This window comes from Callithrix jacchus, chromosome 5 (genome assembly GCF_049354715.1).
Source record: "Callithrix jacchus isolate 240 chromosome 5, calJac240_pri, whole genome shotgun sequence".
NCBI classification, from domain to species: domain Eukaryota; kingdom Metazoa; phylum Chordata; class Mammalia; order Primates; family Cebidae; genus Callithrix; species Callithrix jacchus.
Window position 1 is genome coordinate 115,301,720 of NC_133506.1, and position 16,742 is coordinate 115,318,461.

Here is a 16,742-nt window from a genome sequence, read left to right on the forward strand (position 1 = left end):
AGCCCATTCTAAGTTTTAAACATGTACTTTTTCAAGTAAATTTCTCACTTTGTTTTGATCAAATGTATTTATCTTAATTTCAGTTAGCAGACTTGAAGAAAGAGAAGCAGAACTGAAGAAGGAATATAATGCATTACATCAAAGGCACACTGAGGTGGGTTTCTATTTCTAGGTTTTTCATTACCATGCTATTATTCCGACAAAGAAATGAACCTTAGAAAGTATGTCTTAATTTTTCTTTGAAAATCAGATTTTTTTAAGAAAGGATAATTCTTGGGGATTTTTTTCAAGCAAACATTAAATTTAATGTGGAATTTACCTAGTTACCAAATATCAACTTTTCTTGTTTTTCATCTAGAATTAGCTTTTTTTGTGGTGAATTAGTATGCCACAGAATAATTTAATTATTTAAGACAATTCTAGTACTTGTCTTCTTGGCTGGCTAAGCAAAACCCTATGTGCACATAATGAAGTTTCTGTGATGCTAAGACAAGAGAACTGATTTGTTTTGTTACCAGTTTGGAAATTATGGATTGGTAAGTTACTGGTAAAAGGTCTCTACATTTATTATCCAGTGTAAAGGACTTATTTGCATGAAGCTCATAACAAATAATATAAACACAAATAATGTGTTAAATCAAAATAACTCAAAAGTAGGTTTTTTGCATGAGTTTTTAGTATTTTAAATTAACAGTTTCAGCACACAATCTTCTCAAAGCAAATTAGAAAATGCACTTGATGGTGGTTTTTTAACCTTTTTATGATTCTCTATCAGCCTCTCATGTTGCTTTTGTTTCTATTATGTTAATGTGAACATTGTTTTTTGTGTATCATGGTCAATCTGGGGTTCACATATAAATAGACTTTTCATAGTTTTATGCAATATTTGTTATATGAAAAAAAAATTCCTCTTTTTCCCCTTGCCAGTCGTATCTTTCCTATGATACATATGGTTCCAGTCTTAGCCCCTGTTTATTTTTTCCTTCTAATTTGTGTGATCGCTTATCCTGTGCCTGGTAGAAACTACGTTGTTTTTTTTAGCAGAGTATAAAAATCTTTATAATCTATGATCAGAAAACAACAATTTAAAATCATGTTTTGGAGGATATCCACAGAGACTGTATTCTGTGTGCAGTAAGCATTTTAATACTGCAAAGACTGTATTTACATTATCGTATTGTAACTATATTCTATTGTTGCGTGTGTGTGTGTGTGTGTGTTGGGGGGTATCTTTGTGTGTGTGACAGTCTCTTGCTCTGTTGCCCAACCTGGAGTGCAGTGGTGTGATCTCGGTTCACTGCAACCTCCACCTCCCAGGTTCAAGTGATTTTTGTCCCTCAGCTTCCCGAGTAGCTGATATTACAGGTGTGTGCAACCATACCCAGCTAACTTATATTTTTAGTATAGTAGAAATGGGGTTTCTCCATGTTGGCCAGGCTGCTCTTGAGCTCCTGACCTCAGGTGATCTGCTCGCCTTAGCCTCCCAAAGTGCTGGCATTACAGTTGTGAGCCAGCATGCCTGGACGTTGCTTATTGATTTATTTTCTAAAATTCTGTAATACCTGCTGTTGCTTTTAAGGAATAGAAAACCCCACCACACTCAGTTGCATTTGCCTTTGAATCATGTGGTTAGCACTTTCTTGGGGTAGGGTGTAAAATTTTGCCTGTTAGCCTTGACATGTGAGATTTGATTATTACAATTTTAGCTTAATAACCATACCCAAAGCATGAAGTATCACAGAATTGATATCTAGTAGTAGACACAAAGGATGGTCCATGAAGGGCTGGAACCATAGAGCTGAGGGAAGACAAGAGCAGGTTACACAGCAGCTTTATCAGTGTATAAAAAAATACCTACATTTTGGCCAGGAGCAGTGGCTCATGCCTGTAATCCCAGCACTTTGGGAGGCCAAGGTGAGCAGATCACTCGAGACCAGGAGTTGGAGACCAATGTGGGCAACATTGTGAAATTCTGACTCTACCAAAAAAAAAAAAAATTGACCAGGCGTGGTGGCCTGCACCTGTAGTCCCAGCTGAGGTGGGAGGAACACTTGAGCCCAGAAGGTAGGCTCAGAAGTGAGCCAATGTTGTGCCACTGCACCCCAGCCTGGGTGACAGAACCTGTCTCCAAAAAAAAAAAAGAAAGAAAACCAAAATACCCTTACATTTTAATGACATTTGTTAGATATTAAGGTTTAATTTTGGTGGATAGTAAGATTTAATGACATTTGGTGGATATTAAGGTTGTTAAGCCTATTACTGATTCTTTTTATACTGTTTTATGTCAATGCCTAAAAAATGCACTCTATGTACTATTTACCTAAGTAGTACTTATTAAAGCTGTTAAATATACATACATATATGTATATTTAACATATACATATATGTTATATGTTATCTATAACATGAATATAATATATATAAATGTATGTCATATATATTATATACATATATATATATTTAATTAGACAGGGTCCCACTCTGTTCCCCAGGCTGAAGTGCAGTGGCGCAGACATGGCTCACTATGTTGCCCAGGCTGGTCTGGATCTCCTGGGCTTAAGTGATCTCCTGCCTTGGCCTGCCAGAGTGTTGGGATTATAGGCGTTAAGCCACTGTACCCAGCTGTAAATATATTTGGGGGAAGTAATTGATAGTCATAGATAATAAATAATGCTTTTCTTTCTTAAATGAAGCTCTAATCTTTGTTAATAATGGAAGATTATTAAATTATGATGTATTAAAGTATAAAATATATACATTGTTATTATTATTTTTGAGATGGTGGGGTCTTGCTCTGTCGCCCAGGCTGGAGTGATCTTGGCTCACTCTGCCTCTGCCTCTCCCTCTCAGGTTCAAGCAATTCTCCCACCTCAGCCTCCCGAGTAGCTGGGATTACAGGGGCGCACCACCATGCCCGACTAATTTTTGCATTTTTCGTAGAGAAGAGATTTCACCATGTTGGTCAGGCTGGTCTTGAACTCCTGACTTCAGGTGATACACCCACCTTGGCCTCCCAAATTGCCGGGATTACAGGTGTGAGCCATCATGCCAGACCTAAAATAAATACATTCTTAAAAAATAACTATAAAGTGAAATTTCATATTTTTAAATATATTTATTTAGTAAAGATGAAGATCTGTGCCTATAAAAAAGCCTGACATTGCTAATTTTAAATGAAAAAATACAATTTTTTTTTTTTTTTTTTTGCTATTTCTATTCCTTGAGGGAAGGATAGTCTAGGAAGTAAAAAAGATCTCAGGAAAAATCTTAATTACCAAGTCAGAGAGCTAGGTCTGTCCAGTAACCAAGGCAGATTTCCCATGCAGCCCGAAAGCTCTTCATACATCTCTTCCCTCAGTTATCTCTGCTTCTCCTCTGACCTGATAGGCTCCCTATTTGTTTTGCCTCAAGGAAGGAAGGTTTATGTAACATAGATAGGGCTGCTTTGAAATGTGGGTCTGTTCTGCTCTATCTAGCCCACAATTTTTTCTGTTTATACATCTGTTCAAGAGATGTCATTCAATTAGCAATTATAAATAGCTATCTAAAGCCAAAGAACTAGGCGTCCTTAAAACATAAACTCTGAAAACATTCAGGGAAAGGAAGCCTGAAGGGGGTTAACCATAACCTTTTCACTATTACTTCCAAAGAAGGTAGTAGTATCTTTTAATAGTTAACACTTTTATGAAACACATTCGTTGTTGCTTAAAGGAAGCCTACAGTGGCTTTTTTAAAATTTGATTTAAGAATAACTATTCTTTTTAAAAAAATCTGTTTCGTATCAAAAGAGAATAACTATTCTTAAATTTAAGAATAAATAGTCAACTATTCTTAAATCAAATTTTTGTAAACATTACTGAATTTGCTTAAAAGAAGACATGCCTTAAAGAGCGCAGTGGAGGAAATATAAAGGACAAACAGTTTTGAAGCACTCGTGCCCACATGTATACGCTAATCACGAAAAACTTTATCCCTTTGGGATCTTGGGATGGTCTCACATCAGGGAGTGTTTGAATGCATTCTTATTTTATCCTCTGACCAAATTCTCATCCATTCCATTTTACAGATTGAGGTTTAGAAAGAGTCTAAAATGATTTGCCCAAATTCCATGCTAGTTAGTGACTACATTTGAAGCCAGGTTTGTCAGATTCCATTGCCTAAACTTTTTTTTTTTTTTGAGATGGAGTCTCCCTCTGTTGTCCAAGCTGGAATGCAGTGGCATGATCTCCGCCTACTGCAACCTCTGCCTCCTGGGTTAATGTGATTCTCCCACCTCAGCCTCCTGAATAGTTGGGAATATAGGCTCATGATACCATGCTTGGCTACTTTTTGTATTTTTGGTAGAGACTGAGTTTCACCATGTTGTCCAGGCTGGTCTTAAACTCCTTGCTTCAAGGGATCCATCCTGGCCTCCCGAAGTGCTGAGATTACATGCATGAGCCACAGCACCCAGCCTACCTGAACTCTTAATAGCACTAACACCTTTAGGTTACACTAGACATTTTTCTTTCTCCTTCCTTCCTCCCTTCCATCTTTCTTTTTTTTTTTTAATTTAAAAATTCTCCTCCTCCTTTCCTTTCCTTTCCTTTTCCTTTTCCTTTTCCTTTCCCCCTTCCCCTTCCCTTTCTCCTTCTCCTTCCCCTTCCCCTGCCCTGCCCTCCTCATCCCCCTCCCCTCCCCCCTCCTCCCACTCCTCTACCCTCCCCCACCCTCCCCCATCCCCTCCTTCCCCCTCTCCCTCCCCCATCCCTCCTTTCCCCTTCCCCCTCCCCCTCTCTCACCCATCCCTCCTTCCTCCTTCCCCCTCCCATCTCCCTCTCCCTGCTCCTCATCTCTCCCACCTCCTTCCCCACCCCCTCCCTCCCCAATCCCTTCTTCCCCCTTCCTCTCCCCCTCCCCCTTCCCTCTTGCCCATTCCCCCCACCCCCCTCCCCCTCCTCCTTCCCATCTCTCCCTCCCCATCCTTCCTTCCCCCTTCTTCCCCCCTCCCCTCCCCATTTCTATCCCCTACCCCCACTCCTTTATCCTCCCCCTCACCCTGCCCCCTCCCCCATCCACCCTCCCCTCCCCACCCCATCACCATCCCCCCTCCCCTTCTTCCCTCCCCCTCCCCTTCTCCTCCTCCTCCCCTCTCCTCCTCCTTCCCTCTCCTCCTCCTTCCCTCTCCTCCTCCTTCCCTCTCTCCCATCCCTCTCCCCATCCCCTCCCCTCTTCCTCTCCCCATCACCCCTTCCCATCTCCCCCATTACCCCTTCCCCTCTTTCCCTCCCTCCCTCCCTCCCTTCCTTCCTTCCTTCCTTCCTTCCTTCCTTCCTCTTTCTCTCTTGCTCTCTTTTTCTTATGTCTCTCTTTCTCTTGTTCTTTCTTTCTTTGGAGGTGGGGTCTTACCATCTCGCTCAGGCTGATCTCAAACTCCTGGGCTCAAGAGATCCTCCTGCCTTCACCTCCCAAAGTGTTGGGATTAGAGGCATCAGCCACCATGCCAAGCCTGACATTTTTCTTCCTTTTTTTTGCTTTGAGATGAAGTCTTACTCTGTCACCCAGGCTGGAGTGCAGTGGTGCAATCTCAGCTCACTGCAACCTCTGCCTCCCGTGTTCGAGCAATTCTCCTGTCTCAGCCTCCTGAGTAGCTGGGATTACAGGCCCTTGCCACCATGCCTGAGTAATTTTGTTCATAGTTTTAGTAGTGTTGGGGGTTCACCACTTTTGGCAGGTTGGTCTCAAACTCCTGACCTCAAGTGATCCACCTGGTTCAGCCTCCCAAAGCGCTGGGATTACAGGCATGAACCACCATGCCCAGCCTCAGCCTGACATTTGTCTGTGCCTGTTTGCTTTATGACATCTCAGCAACTTTAAGATTAGTGGCTTTGGCTGGGCCTGCCTGTAATTCCAGAACTTTGGGAGGCTGAAGGCGGGTGGATCACTTGAGGTCAGAAGTTTGAGAGCCTAACCAACATGGTGAAACCCCATCTCTACTAAAAAAGTAAAAAATTAGCTGGGCATGGTGGCACATGCCTGTAATCCCAGCTACTTGGGAGGCTGAGGCCGAAGAATTGTTTGAACCTGGGAGGAGGAGGTTGCAGTGAGCAGAGATTGCACCATTGCACTCCGGCCTGGGTACCAAGAGTGAAATTTCGTCTGAGAAAAAAAAAAAAGATTAGCGGGTTTATGATATAGGTTGTGATCTGGGGACTGCATAAGGAAAGACTGAATGTCAAAATAATGGAAGGAATCCAGGCCAGTTGTCTTCAAAATTTCACCAAGGCCTTGCTTTTCGATTTAGTTAATGCTGACTGACAATGAACCTGTTGTGAAGGTATCTCAAGGGAGGGGATTTGGGATTTATCTGAAACCAGAATTTTCCAGATAACGTGCTTGGTATTCTTCTTAATAACTTCAGTTGTTTATTGCTAAATTGACTCTTGAATGTGTGAATTAATATGCATACCTGAGTAAACTGAGAATTGCAGTTCTGAGACCAGAAGGAATAGACTTGGTGGACCCAGGAATAGATTATTTGAAACACGTTCTGTTTTACTTTCTCACTTCTCTTTTCTAACAACACTGGTGCTCACTCCCACTCACTTTTTTTTTTTAACCTGAGTGATACTGTGAGGTCTTTACAAAATTTAAATTTTTATATATAATTTTTTTTCTACTTTTTTGTGTCTTTATAGACTACAGTGCATATCATTTTATTCCAGAAGTCAGGAAATGCTTTAGCGTATGGGGTTTTCTTGTGGGTATGAGGAAGAAAGGACAATGGGTTCATTGCCTGCTCAGAGAATTAAGTACAAAGGCCGATAAGGCCCAAGTCCTATAATTCTTAATAGCTCAGATGACTGAGTCAGGCAGGCCAGAGTTCTGGCCCCAAAGCTTGTGGCAATTTGAAACAGTTAGGCATTAAACAGACAGTCAACTTGGATAGTTAGAGTTTACCTATGAAATCACGATATGGTGAGGATTAAATGGAGGAAAAATGGCTGTACATGTACTGACTGACATAATTAATGCTCAGTAAATGATAGCTGCCATTTTGTTTGTATTGTTCTCTCTTTTTTTTCTTCCCTCAGTCATTTTTGGTTGTCAGTTCTTTCCTTTTAAGTGCTAGTTTGGTTGAGTTGGAATCATTGATTTCATTAAAAGAAAGTTTATTAGAGTTTAACCTTTTTTTAAATTTTGATTTTTTTTTTAATTAAGCATTTAAGATAATAGAGAATCAGTCTATAGAATGGCTATTTGGGGGACAACTATGTTTTCATTTTGATTGTCATTCTTTTTCTATACTGAGTTCATAGATTACTATAAAAGCAGTCTGAGATAGGTTTGTTTTCTTCATCTGAATGTTTAAAGAAAATTAGGTCCTTCATTTGAACAAATCAATCCCATACATACAATTACTTTACTATTCTGTGTATATAAGAATTCACGGCTGGACTCTGGCTCACACCTGTAATCCCAACACTTTGGGAGACTGAGGCAGGTGGATTACTTGAGATCAGGAATTTGAAACCAGCCTGGCCAACATGGCAAATCCCTGTCTCTACTAAAAATACAAAAATTAGCCAGGCATGGTGTAGTACCTTGCTGCTCGAGAGGGCATCTGTAGTACCTTGCTGCTTGAGAGGCTGAGGCAGGAGAATCACTTGAACATGGGAGGCGGAGGTTGCAATGAGCTGAGATCGCACCACTGCACTCCAACCTGGGCAACAGAGGGAGACATTGTCTCAAAAGAAGAAGAAAAACAAAACAAAACAAAAAGAATTCACCTTAGGCTTGGTTTTTTTTTGTTTTTTTTTTTTGAGACAGGTCCTCACTCCGTCACCCAGTCACTCAGGCTGGAGTGCAGTGGTATGATCACGGCTCACTGCAGCTTTGACCTCCCTGGCTCAAATGATCCTTCTGCCTCAGCTTCCCAAGTAGCTAGTACTACAGGCACATCCCAAAATACCCAGCTAATTAAAAAAAATTTTTTTATAGAGATAGGGTCTCTCTGTGTTGCTCAGTTTGGTCTCAAACTCCTGGGCTCAAGCAGCCCTCCCACCTCAGCTTCCCAAAGTGCTAGGATTACAAGCATTAGCTATTGTACCTGGCCTCTTTTATTTTTAAAGTTTTTTTTTTAGGGGTCTCATTCTGTTGTCCAGGATGGAGTGCAGTGCCATGATCATTAGCTCACTGCAGTCTTGAGCTCGTGGGTCCAAGCAGTTCTCTCATTTCTGCCTCCCAAGCAATAGGGACTACAGACAAGTGCCTGCTAGTTGTTATATTTTTTTTCTAGAGTCAGTGCTAGACTCTAGAAGGCACAGTGCTTTCTACATACAAGTGCTGTGTTGCTGAGACTGAACTCAAATTCCTGGCCTCAAACAATCCTCCTACCTCCCAGAGTGCTGGGATTACAGGCATGAGCCACTGCAAAGCCTTAATTTAGGCCTTCTAAAACCTTTTGAAAATTTAAATTGAGCTTGATTAGGCCTGACAGTCACTTTGTTATATTAGTTTCAGTTTGATTTTTTTTTTTCCTGAAAATTCTTTCTGACACAAGAAAGCTCATTATTTCTGACTTACTAACAGATGAAAGGTGTATTTCTGTAAAACTGTTTTGTAAATGGTGGTAAAATCTATAAATTTAAAACAAAAAGTATGTCAATTAAAAATTTTAAGATACGATACTAAAGCCATATGATTCTGTTTTTACTCTTTGTGGATAACATTTGTTGTTTGGACTAGTATTCATTGGGGAATAGTATGGTGAATTTGTTTTATTTCATTCATCAGAGTTCAGCTTTTTGTTTATTTCATGATAAATGACATCTTTAAATTAACTTATATTTCTTAATTTTTGTACATGCCAAATAAAATTTCTACAACAAAAGCATTCTTTGTAAAGTGAATTTAAAATTAAAAAAAATTTATTTTATTATTTAATATGCTACAGTGCTTTTTTCTTTTACTGTTCTCATGGTAGTTTATGAGATCTGATACAGTGCATAATTTAAGTTATAAAGCGATTGCAATTCATCTTAATACAGCTAAAGTTCAGTGACTTCCAAAACTATTCTATCTACAGCGTTAAGAATTCAAGTAATATTCCTTAGGAATGGTGAGAAAGTACATTAAAAAAAGAAAAAAAAAATTCCAGTAATATTCCCAAGAAAGACATCAGCCTTTGCTTGCCTCTTAGTATTTACCCTTTAAATACTAACACTATTTCTTGTTTTTTAAAATTCATTTTTTTCTTATTCATATCATGTTAGTATGTCTAGCAAAGGCCTTTTGATTTTATGTCTTAATTCCAAATTTAGGCTTTTTAAAAGTGAAACTATATATTATCAAGAATCAAATAGGACCTTAGAAGTTCTTGGCAGTTTATGTACTTTATATTCTTGAAGTTTTTACTTTCATATTCAGCTTGTCTATCATATGATTCCTTATCAAAGACTCAAAAAGTGATCTAATTTTTTTCATTTGTGTTCATTTGCTGCTGTTATTATAGATGATTATACTAAGTAATGATACCAGTAATAGTCAAAGGAGAAAGTATTTTATCGTTCTTTTAACTAAATCTACAGAAAGAAGAAACTTTTCTTGGTATTAAATTAATTACATTGAAAGTTATATTTATTCTGTTCCTTTTAAAATGGAGAAGATCAGCACATAAGGATATGGTTTCTTTAGAAGTTTCACATTGATTTCTTTGTTGTGTCTCATTTTAGTGATTGGGTTTCTCAAATGCCATCTATTATTTTTAACTGATGTTCTTTTATCACTTCTTTCCCAGTGTCTGTTTACTAATTTGTGTTCTTTATGTCAATATTATTTTATTTAATAGCATCACATATTGTGATATTAATGCTAAGCAAGATATTAGCTACTTTTGTGGACACCAGTATCCTTAAATGGAAGCACTTGTCTGTTACTTTCCATTAAAATTTTTTTCATTTCTTAATATTCTCTTACATGGAACTGATAAATAAGAAAATTATACAAAAATGTTTTTCTTGTTATAACACTGTGATTTTATTCCAGATATTAGCCTTAAATGTTGTGTATTTTTTTCTGTCTTTAAAATAGATGATCCATAATTACATGGAACACTTAGAAAGAACAAAACTTCATCAGCTCTCAGGGAGTGATCAACTAGAATCCACAGCTCATAGTAGAATTAGGTAAGCTTTGTTATGTATTTTGCCTTGAGAAAAAGTAAAATAAATAATATGTTTGTTTCTGCTTTTTTCTGTTCTTTAATCCTGGAACAATAGTGAGGCTGATTCAAAAAGCTCTCCACTGTGGCTGGAATCCTACAGGAGAGAATAGCGCAGAAAAATAGAAACAGTTTTTACCATTAAAAAGGTAAATTATAAGCCATCCAGATAAGCAGCACATTGAGTATTTAGATTGTTTTCTGATACTTGATGTAGATTATACTAAGTTTTAAATTTTCTAATTTGTGGGAATACTGAAATTTTTTATTTCTCCTGTGTAATTGGTTTGAAGTCCTTTTTGTTACAGAGAGGCATATTTGAAAGGGTTAGCTAGCCATCTGTTTGATGTAGGAGTGTGGAATAAATTATGTAGATCTTCAGGCATTGTAGCCAATGAGCTAAGCCAGGACTCTTAGTGGAGGGGAAAATTGTTAATAGGCTGGCTGTCGCTCGGGGTTGCTGCATAAATGCTAGGAGCAGCAGCTCTATGGTTAAGAGGTGGGGAGAACGGAATGACGTCATCGCTTGGGAGCTGCTGCAGGATGGAGTGGAAAGCTGCTGCTGATGGCATTGTTTTTGTGGCAGCAAGCTGAATGACAGATCCTCACTACAAAGATACCCCTTTGGCCCCCGTGTAGGCCTCCTGGTTCGGGTGTTTCACCATGCCAGCACAGCGCCATGAGTCCTGGATGCATGCTGCTGTTTGTGTTTGGCTTTGTTGGCGGGGCGGTGGTCATTAATTCTGCTATCTTAGTATCTCTCTCTGTTTTGCTGCTTGTGCACTTTTCTATTTCTACCGGTGTGCCAGCTCTGACGCAGAACCTACCAAGGATACTCAGGTACTCCCATCTCTCTTAGAAGCCCCTGCTTAGCTGGTTTTTCTTTAATTTTTAGCTCCACGGGTCTGCTTTGTAACCATTTCTGTTGAAGATTGAAACAATGGAAAATGGCCTGAAGCTAGGATTTTGATTCTTATTTATAGTAATTTATAGACCATCAGTTAGGATTATAGCTTTGTGTTTAGAAATCACTGACTAAAGAAAAGGATTTTCATATCGTGGTTACACACAAGTACAAGGTCAGTGTGGTCTTGTTTTAAGCAGAATGTTCAAAGTAAAAGGAGAGAGCAAGAGTAGAGTGCCGGGTCCAAGTTTACACAACCTCTGCATTTAGCTTCTAAGCATTTAGGGGCAAATATCTTTTATGCTTGTACTTACAGTCAATTAGACACAGGCCATAAGTTTATTTTGTTTTAATTATCCTTTGACTGATAGAGGTTCAGGTATCATTTTTGTAATTTTTGATAATAGCTCATGGGAAACGACAATTGAAATATTTTTCTCCTAAGACAAAATGTTTTAAAGTGAAAAAATTTAAGACTTTTAGGTTAAGGAATGCATTTTTCCCCATTATTTACACATCAAAGTTGTGAAAGCTTTACAAAGTCTATTCACTATTGTTTTGTCAGATGTTGCCCTTTCTTTTCTTTGTAGTCTTGGGTGACAAATATCCATGCTTGCTTGTGGGGGTAGTCATTAATCTCTGTAGCTTTACTGTTGCTGACTCTACTTATACCCTGTAAGAGCCATATTCTCTATTTTAGAGGCTTAAGGTTGTGGTTTCTTTTGTTTTCTAAACCAGCAGACTAACACTCTCTGTTTTGTATAGATTTCTGCTTTGTGCATGGTTTTAAATGAAAGTTCATAGTATATAGTTTTTATTTATCATTTAAATGTTCATAAAATATTTAAACCCTAATTGTGGATTTAGATAAATTAAGAAGAATTAAAGTAGTAAATTCCTTCATTGTGTTTCTTTTTATTCATAGGTCAGTTCGAATTCAATATTAGATGAAACCCCAGCAATTAAATTTCATCTGTGATTTAAAACTAGATACTTGATGTTTTATTTTCTTTCTTGATTTCTAAAAATTGGGAACAATCTTACTACTTGTATGTATGTTAGTACATAAAAGATTTGTATACGTTTATCTGTATATTTAGGGTTTGAAGAAATTAAAAGCAGCTGAACTTAAGAATATGTAGAATATTAAAATAAGACTAATGTTAAGGGGCTGTCTTGGGTTTAGGTTTCATTTGGGAGGGCAGTGCCTTGAGCTGCTCTGGGTATGACAAGGCTTTGGAGTTAAACTGCCTGGGTGCAAATGCTCTATTGCATGTGGCTGTAGGACCTTTGGCAAGTTGCTTAATCTCTCTCTGCCTGAGTTTTCTCTCCTGATGGGACTTACCCCATTGGGTGGTTTTAAAAATAAGTGATTTTATTATTTTGTATTTAATTATAGTTGTAAGATATATGGTAAATTAATCCAGTAAATAATTTCCATAGTTAGTTATATGTGCCTGTGTTTAGCAGAAATTGTTTTAGCTGCAGCTTTTATTGATAAAATACCTTACAATTAAATATTAAAAGTTCTTTACCACAAAAATTGCTACTGATCTAATTAAAGATATCCAAGTCTTAGATATTAATGTTAAATTGCCAAAAAGTTGGTAGTTCCAAGTAGGAAATTCCAAGGGAAGTGAAGGGCGTGAAGTTGAACAGGACTGGCTTTGAATCCAAACTCAGCCAATTACTAGTGCCTAAAATCTCTAAGCATCACTTTTTCTACTCTGAAAGTTGGAAAAATAATTCCTGTTTCTCAATAAGGATTAGATGAGATAACGTAAATAAATCATGCAGCTTAGTACCCATCATGTGGTAAATGTTCAACAAATGTACTCTTTTATCTCCCTTTATAGATTTTACAAATTAGTTGTATTAAATGTGAATATAGCCAAAAGGCTGTTTCAAAAATGTAGGTGTAAAATTATTTACACACATAAGCTAGCATTTAATAACCAACTCAAAAATGGATATATAGAAGTAGGGCAATTAAGAAAATAAAACAAGAATTCTGATAGTTGGTGACAGCTTTGTTTTCTAGACAAGTAATAACAGATGTTTCAGTCTGCAGGTGTAAATCTGCCACTTGATAGTTTTCCACGTGTTTCTTTTTTTTTTTCCCTTCTTCTGTGAGTTTAACTGAAGCATTTAATACATACCAACATAGTAATGGACTAATGTTTACCTTTCAGGGTTTCTTTTCAAAAGTAGGATTCTCACAAACTTGCCTAATTATGCCAACTATATGTAATTTATAAGTAAAATAAGAAGAGGAGTATGTAGTGATTATTATTTTTTCAGAGTAGGAACATTGTATCCCGCTTGACAGATAGCTGTCAGTCTCTGAAGAGATGTCCCCTTCCTGTAGAGTAGTTTCTGAATGATAGACACAAGCAAATTAAAAAGATGGGAATTCTACTTGAAATTTGGGTTGCAGATTTTGTTGACTGTTGATTATAGATTTTTTTGACTGATTTTGTTTAATTTTAGGAAAGTAAAACTTGGATTCTTAGAAGACTCCTTCCCCCAGTAGTTTTAAACTTTTTTAGTATTTGATATGTGTGAGAATGAATGTGTTGTTATTTTCATATAGGATAATAATTCTATTTTGATTTAGTGTGAGGGAGTCTTATGAAGTCTGTACATCATCTTCCTGGTTGTTTCTGCATTTTGGGTTAGAGAGCTTTTCATTATATTCAGTCATTAAATTCCCAGTCACCTTTTACTTAAGTCATTAAGGTGTGTTAGAAAATAAATAAAAGTCAGCTAGAAGCTCTTAGACCTCTTGGATTTTCCGTTCACAAAATGTGGGAGAAAACCAGAGGTTGACAACTTATTTTGTCCAGAATGGATATGAAAAGGAAATCTAGCTACTAATCACTGTCATCATCATTTAATGAAAGGGCATTTTAAAATCAGAGAAGAAGAAAAGATGTAATTTAAAATAAGGGTCAGTCATTTTCTTTTCTTTTTTTTTTTTTGAGATGGAGTCTTGCTCTTTCACCCAGGCTGGTATGCAATGATACAATCTTGACTCACTGCAACCTCTGCCTCCCAGGTGCAAACAATTCTTCTGTCTCAGCCTCCCCCGTAGCTGGAACTACAGGCTTGCACTACTGTGCCCGGCTAATTTTTATATTTTTTTAGTAGAGTCAGGGTTTCACCATGTTGGCTAGGATGGTGTTGATCTCCTGACCTCGTGATCTACTCACCTTGGCCTCTCAAAGTGCTGGGATTACAGGCGTGAGCCACTGTGCCTGGCCAGGGTCATTTTCAAGAAAGAATAGGACTCTATAGGATATGGGAATATATATGTGATACATTATGTAGTATATTATCTATGCACTAAGGAAATAATAAATAATGCCTCTTTTATTCATGGACTTATGAAAACTTTGTTGCTGAACAGCATTTGGGAATAACTGGTATAAACATAATAACTGACTAGTCACTTTAATTTTTGTCATTTGATTGTCCTGGCAGCCCATAGTCACAAACTTAGATTTGGTGTTAAAATTTACCCTTTTGGCCAGGTGCAGTGGCTAACGCCTGTAATCCCAGGAGGCCGAAGCAGGCAAATCACATGAGGTCAGGAGTTCGAAACCAGCCTGGCCAACATGGTGAAACCTTGTTTCTACTAAATATACAAAAATTAGTTGGGCTTGGTAGTACATGCTTGTAATCCCACTCCTTGGGAGGCTGAGGCAGAATTACTTGAACCTGGGAGGCAGAGGTTGCAGTGAGCTGAGATCATTCCACTGCACTCCAGTCTGGGTGACATAGCAAGACTCTGTCTCAAAAAAAAAAACCAAACCAAAAAAAAACTGCCCTCTTATTATACTGTCTTCCTGCTTTTGAATTTTCCCCCTAAATAAAAGTTCTGTTTTTAAATTTTATTTCCCTGTGCATACAACTTTGATTAAATGTAATCTGTCAACCCCTTTGCTTCACCTCATTTTTAAGAAGGCATTGGGACAGTTTTACCAGTCCTTTTAGATTGTTAGGAATGGAAGAACACAACTTTTGTATTAAGTGAAGGCCCATTTCAAAAGCGGCTCAAGTTTCTTGGTATAAAAATGAACTACAGAATAAAAGACTTATTTAGCAAAACTGAAATTTTCCCACTTTTATTAATAACCTCATTGTTTCTATTCTAACTTACATTCTTACCAGTAGAGGTATGAATCCAGGAGGCACCAAACGTTTAGTGTCTGATTTCTTTCCAGTTTCTATACTCTTGAGTTAATGACCCAGGATGACTGGCTAGTGGGCTTGTTTCCACCCTCTAAAAGTGCTTTCATTTGGAATCTTCTGTGCATCAACAAAGGATGTGTTTCTCATTGAAATTCTATTATTATTAAAATTGTAACTCTTGTTCATTGAAACTTCCCACAAAGCAGTGGAAATTCAGTAATCTTTTAGAGAATTATTTGGCCTTCTTATTTGGAAAAAACTGACAATAGTTTTTTTTTCATATGTACTGTGCTTGAAAGGAACTCATATAGTGGTTCTGTAGAAAAACAGAGCTTTCCTACTGGAGTGGGGTGGGGAAGAAAGATATTTTTCAGTTCTTTTCATCATTAAGGTAGTTCTGATTTAGATACCATATTGATTTTCCTCTAGGCAGAAAAGGCATACCCTGAAGAGGCTTCAGTAAATATCCAGGGATTAGTGAGAGAATTTGGGAATCTAGAAATGGGTTGCGCTCACTTCCCAAGAAAGAGGTTGCAGGTTCCCCTAGGGCTAAGCTACGTATAAAAAAACTCAGCAGCAGCTCTTCTCCAGACCAGACTAGACCACTGACTGCTTCTTGGGCAAGGAACTCATCAGTAACTTAAAAGATTTCCCTAACCCTTCTTACCACTTTTCAACTGTCCTTTCTCTTTGGTAAGTCTGTTTTGTTCAGATGGGCAGACAGTGTTATTTTTGAGTGATGGTTCTAAAACAGTGACAGTCCAGGCTTATTACTTATAGTCATGGCAAATTAAAAAGTGAAAGTAAATGAAGGCCTAATTTTTTTTCTCCCCTCTTCAAATAGAAAAGAACGTCCTATATCATTAGGAATTTTCCCATTACCTGCTGGAGATGGATTGCTTACACCTGACACTCAGAAAGGAGGAGAGACCCCTGGATCTGAGCAATGGAAATTTCAGGAATTAAGTCAACCACGTTCTCATACCAGCCTGAAGGTGAGCTTTATGCTTTTGAAATCGTCAGTTTACATTTCATAAATTTTTTATCCTAATTGAAGTGCTAGATGACCAGAGTATAGTAAAATATAATCATTTGTACACATTTAGTTTGTAAAATTTATATTTTTAGTTGGAAATGAGCTCTTCCAAAGAGTGTGATTTTTACTATTTTATTTCAAATTATAAAGGAAAACAAGTGAAGCATTGTATCATCTTGATTAGCATACTAATGACAAATTAATTTATATTTGGTTTAGGCTAGGGTGACTAGTGAACCTAATTATATTAGAATTGAAAATCACTGTCACCAGAAAGCCTTGGTTCACTGTTAGAAGCCTTCCAATACAGTAGGGTTTCACTTACAGAAAAACGAAACAAATACACCGTTCCTTCCTTAAAACCATGTCATAAAGCAATCTATAAAAATGAATTATGTTTAGCTAAA

General features: G+C 37.6%; 1 protein-coding gene across 14 annotated transcripts in view; it reads left to right on the top strand.

Annotated features, from left to right (window-relative positions):
• The window catches only part of SPAG9 (sperm associated antigen 9), a 146,669-nt gene that overhangs the window by 51,761 nt on the left and 78,166 nt on the right, over positions 1 to 16,742 (top strand). For 7 of the 14 annotated variants that reach the window (XM_017972649.4, XM_008997359.5, XM_054256260.2 and 4 more), the window contains exons 3-5: positions 84 to 154; positions 10,072 to 10,166; positions 16,144 to 16,294. In XM_017972649.4, the coding sequence (XP_017828138.1) occupies positions 84 to 154; positions 10,072 to 10,166; positions 16,144 to 16,294 (317 nt within the window). Of the gene's footprint in view, positions 1 to 83; positions 155 to 10,071; positions 10,167 to 10,719; positions 11,042 to 16,143; positions 16,295 to 16,742 lie in introns of those variants that run through there. The other 7 variants (XM_035301198.3, XM_078374173.1, XM_078374175.1 and 4 more) reach the window with 1 other exon arrangement.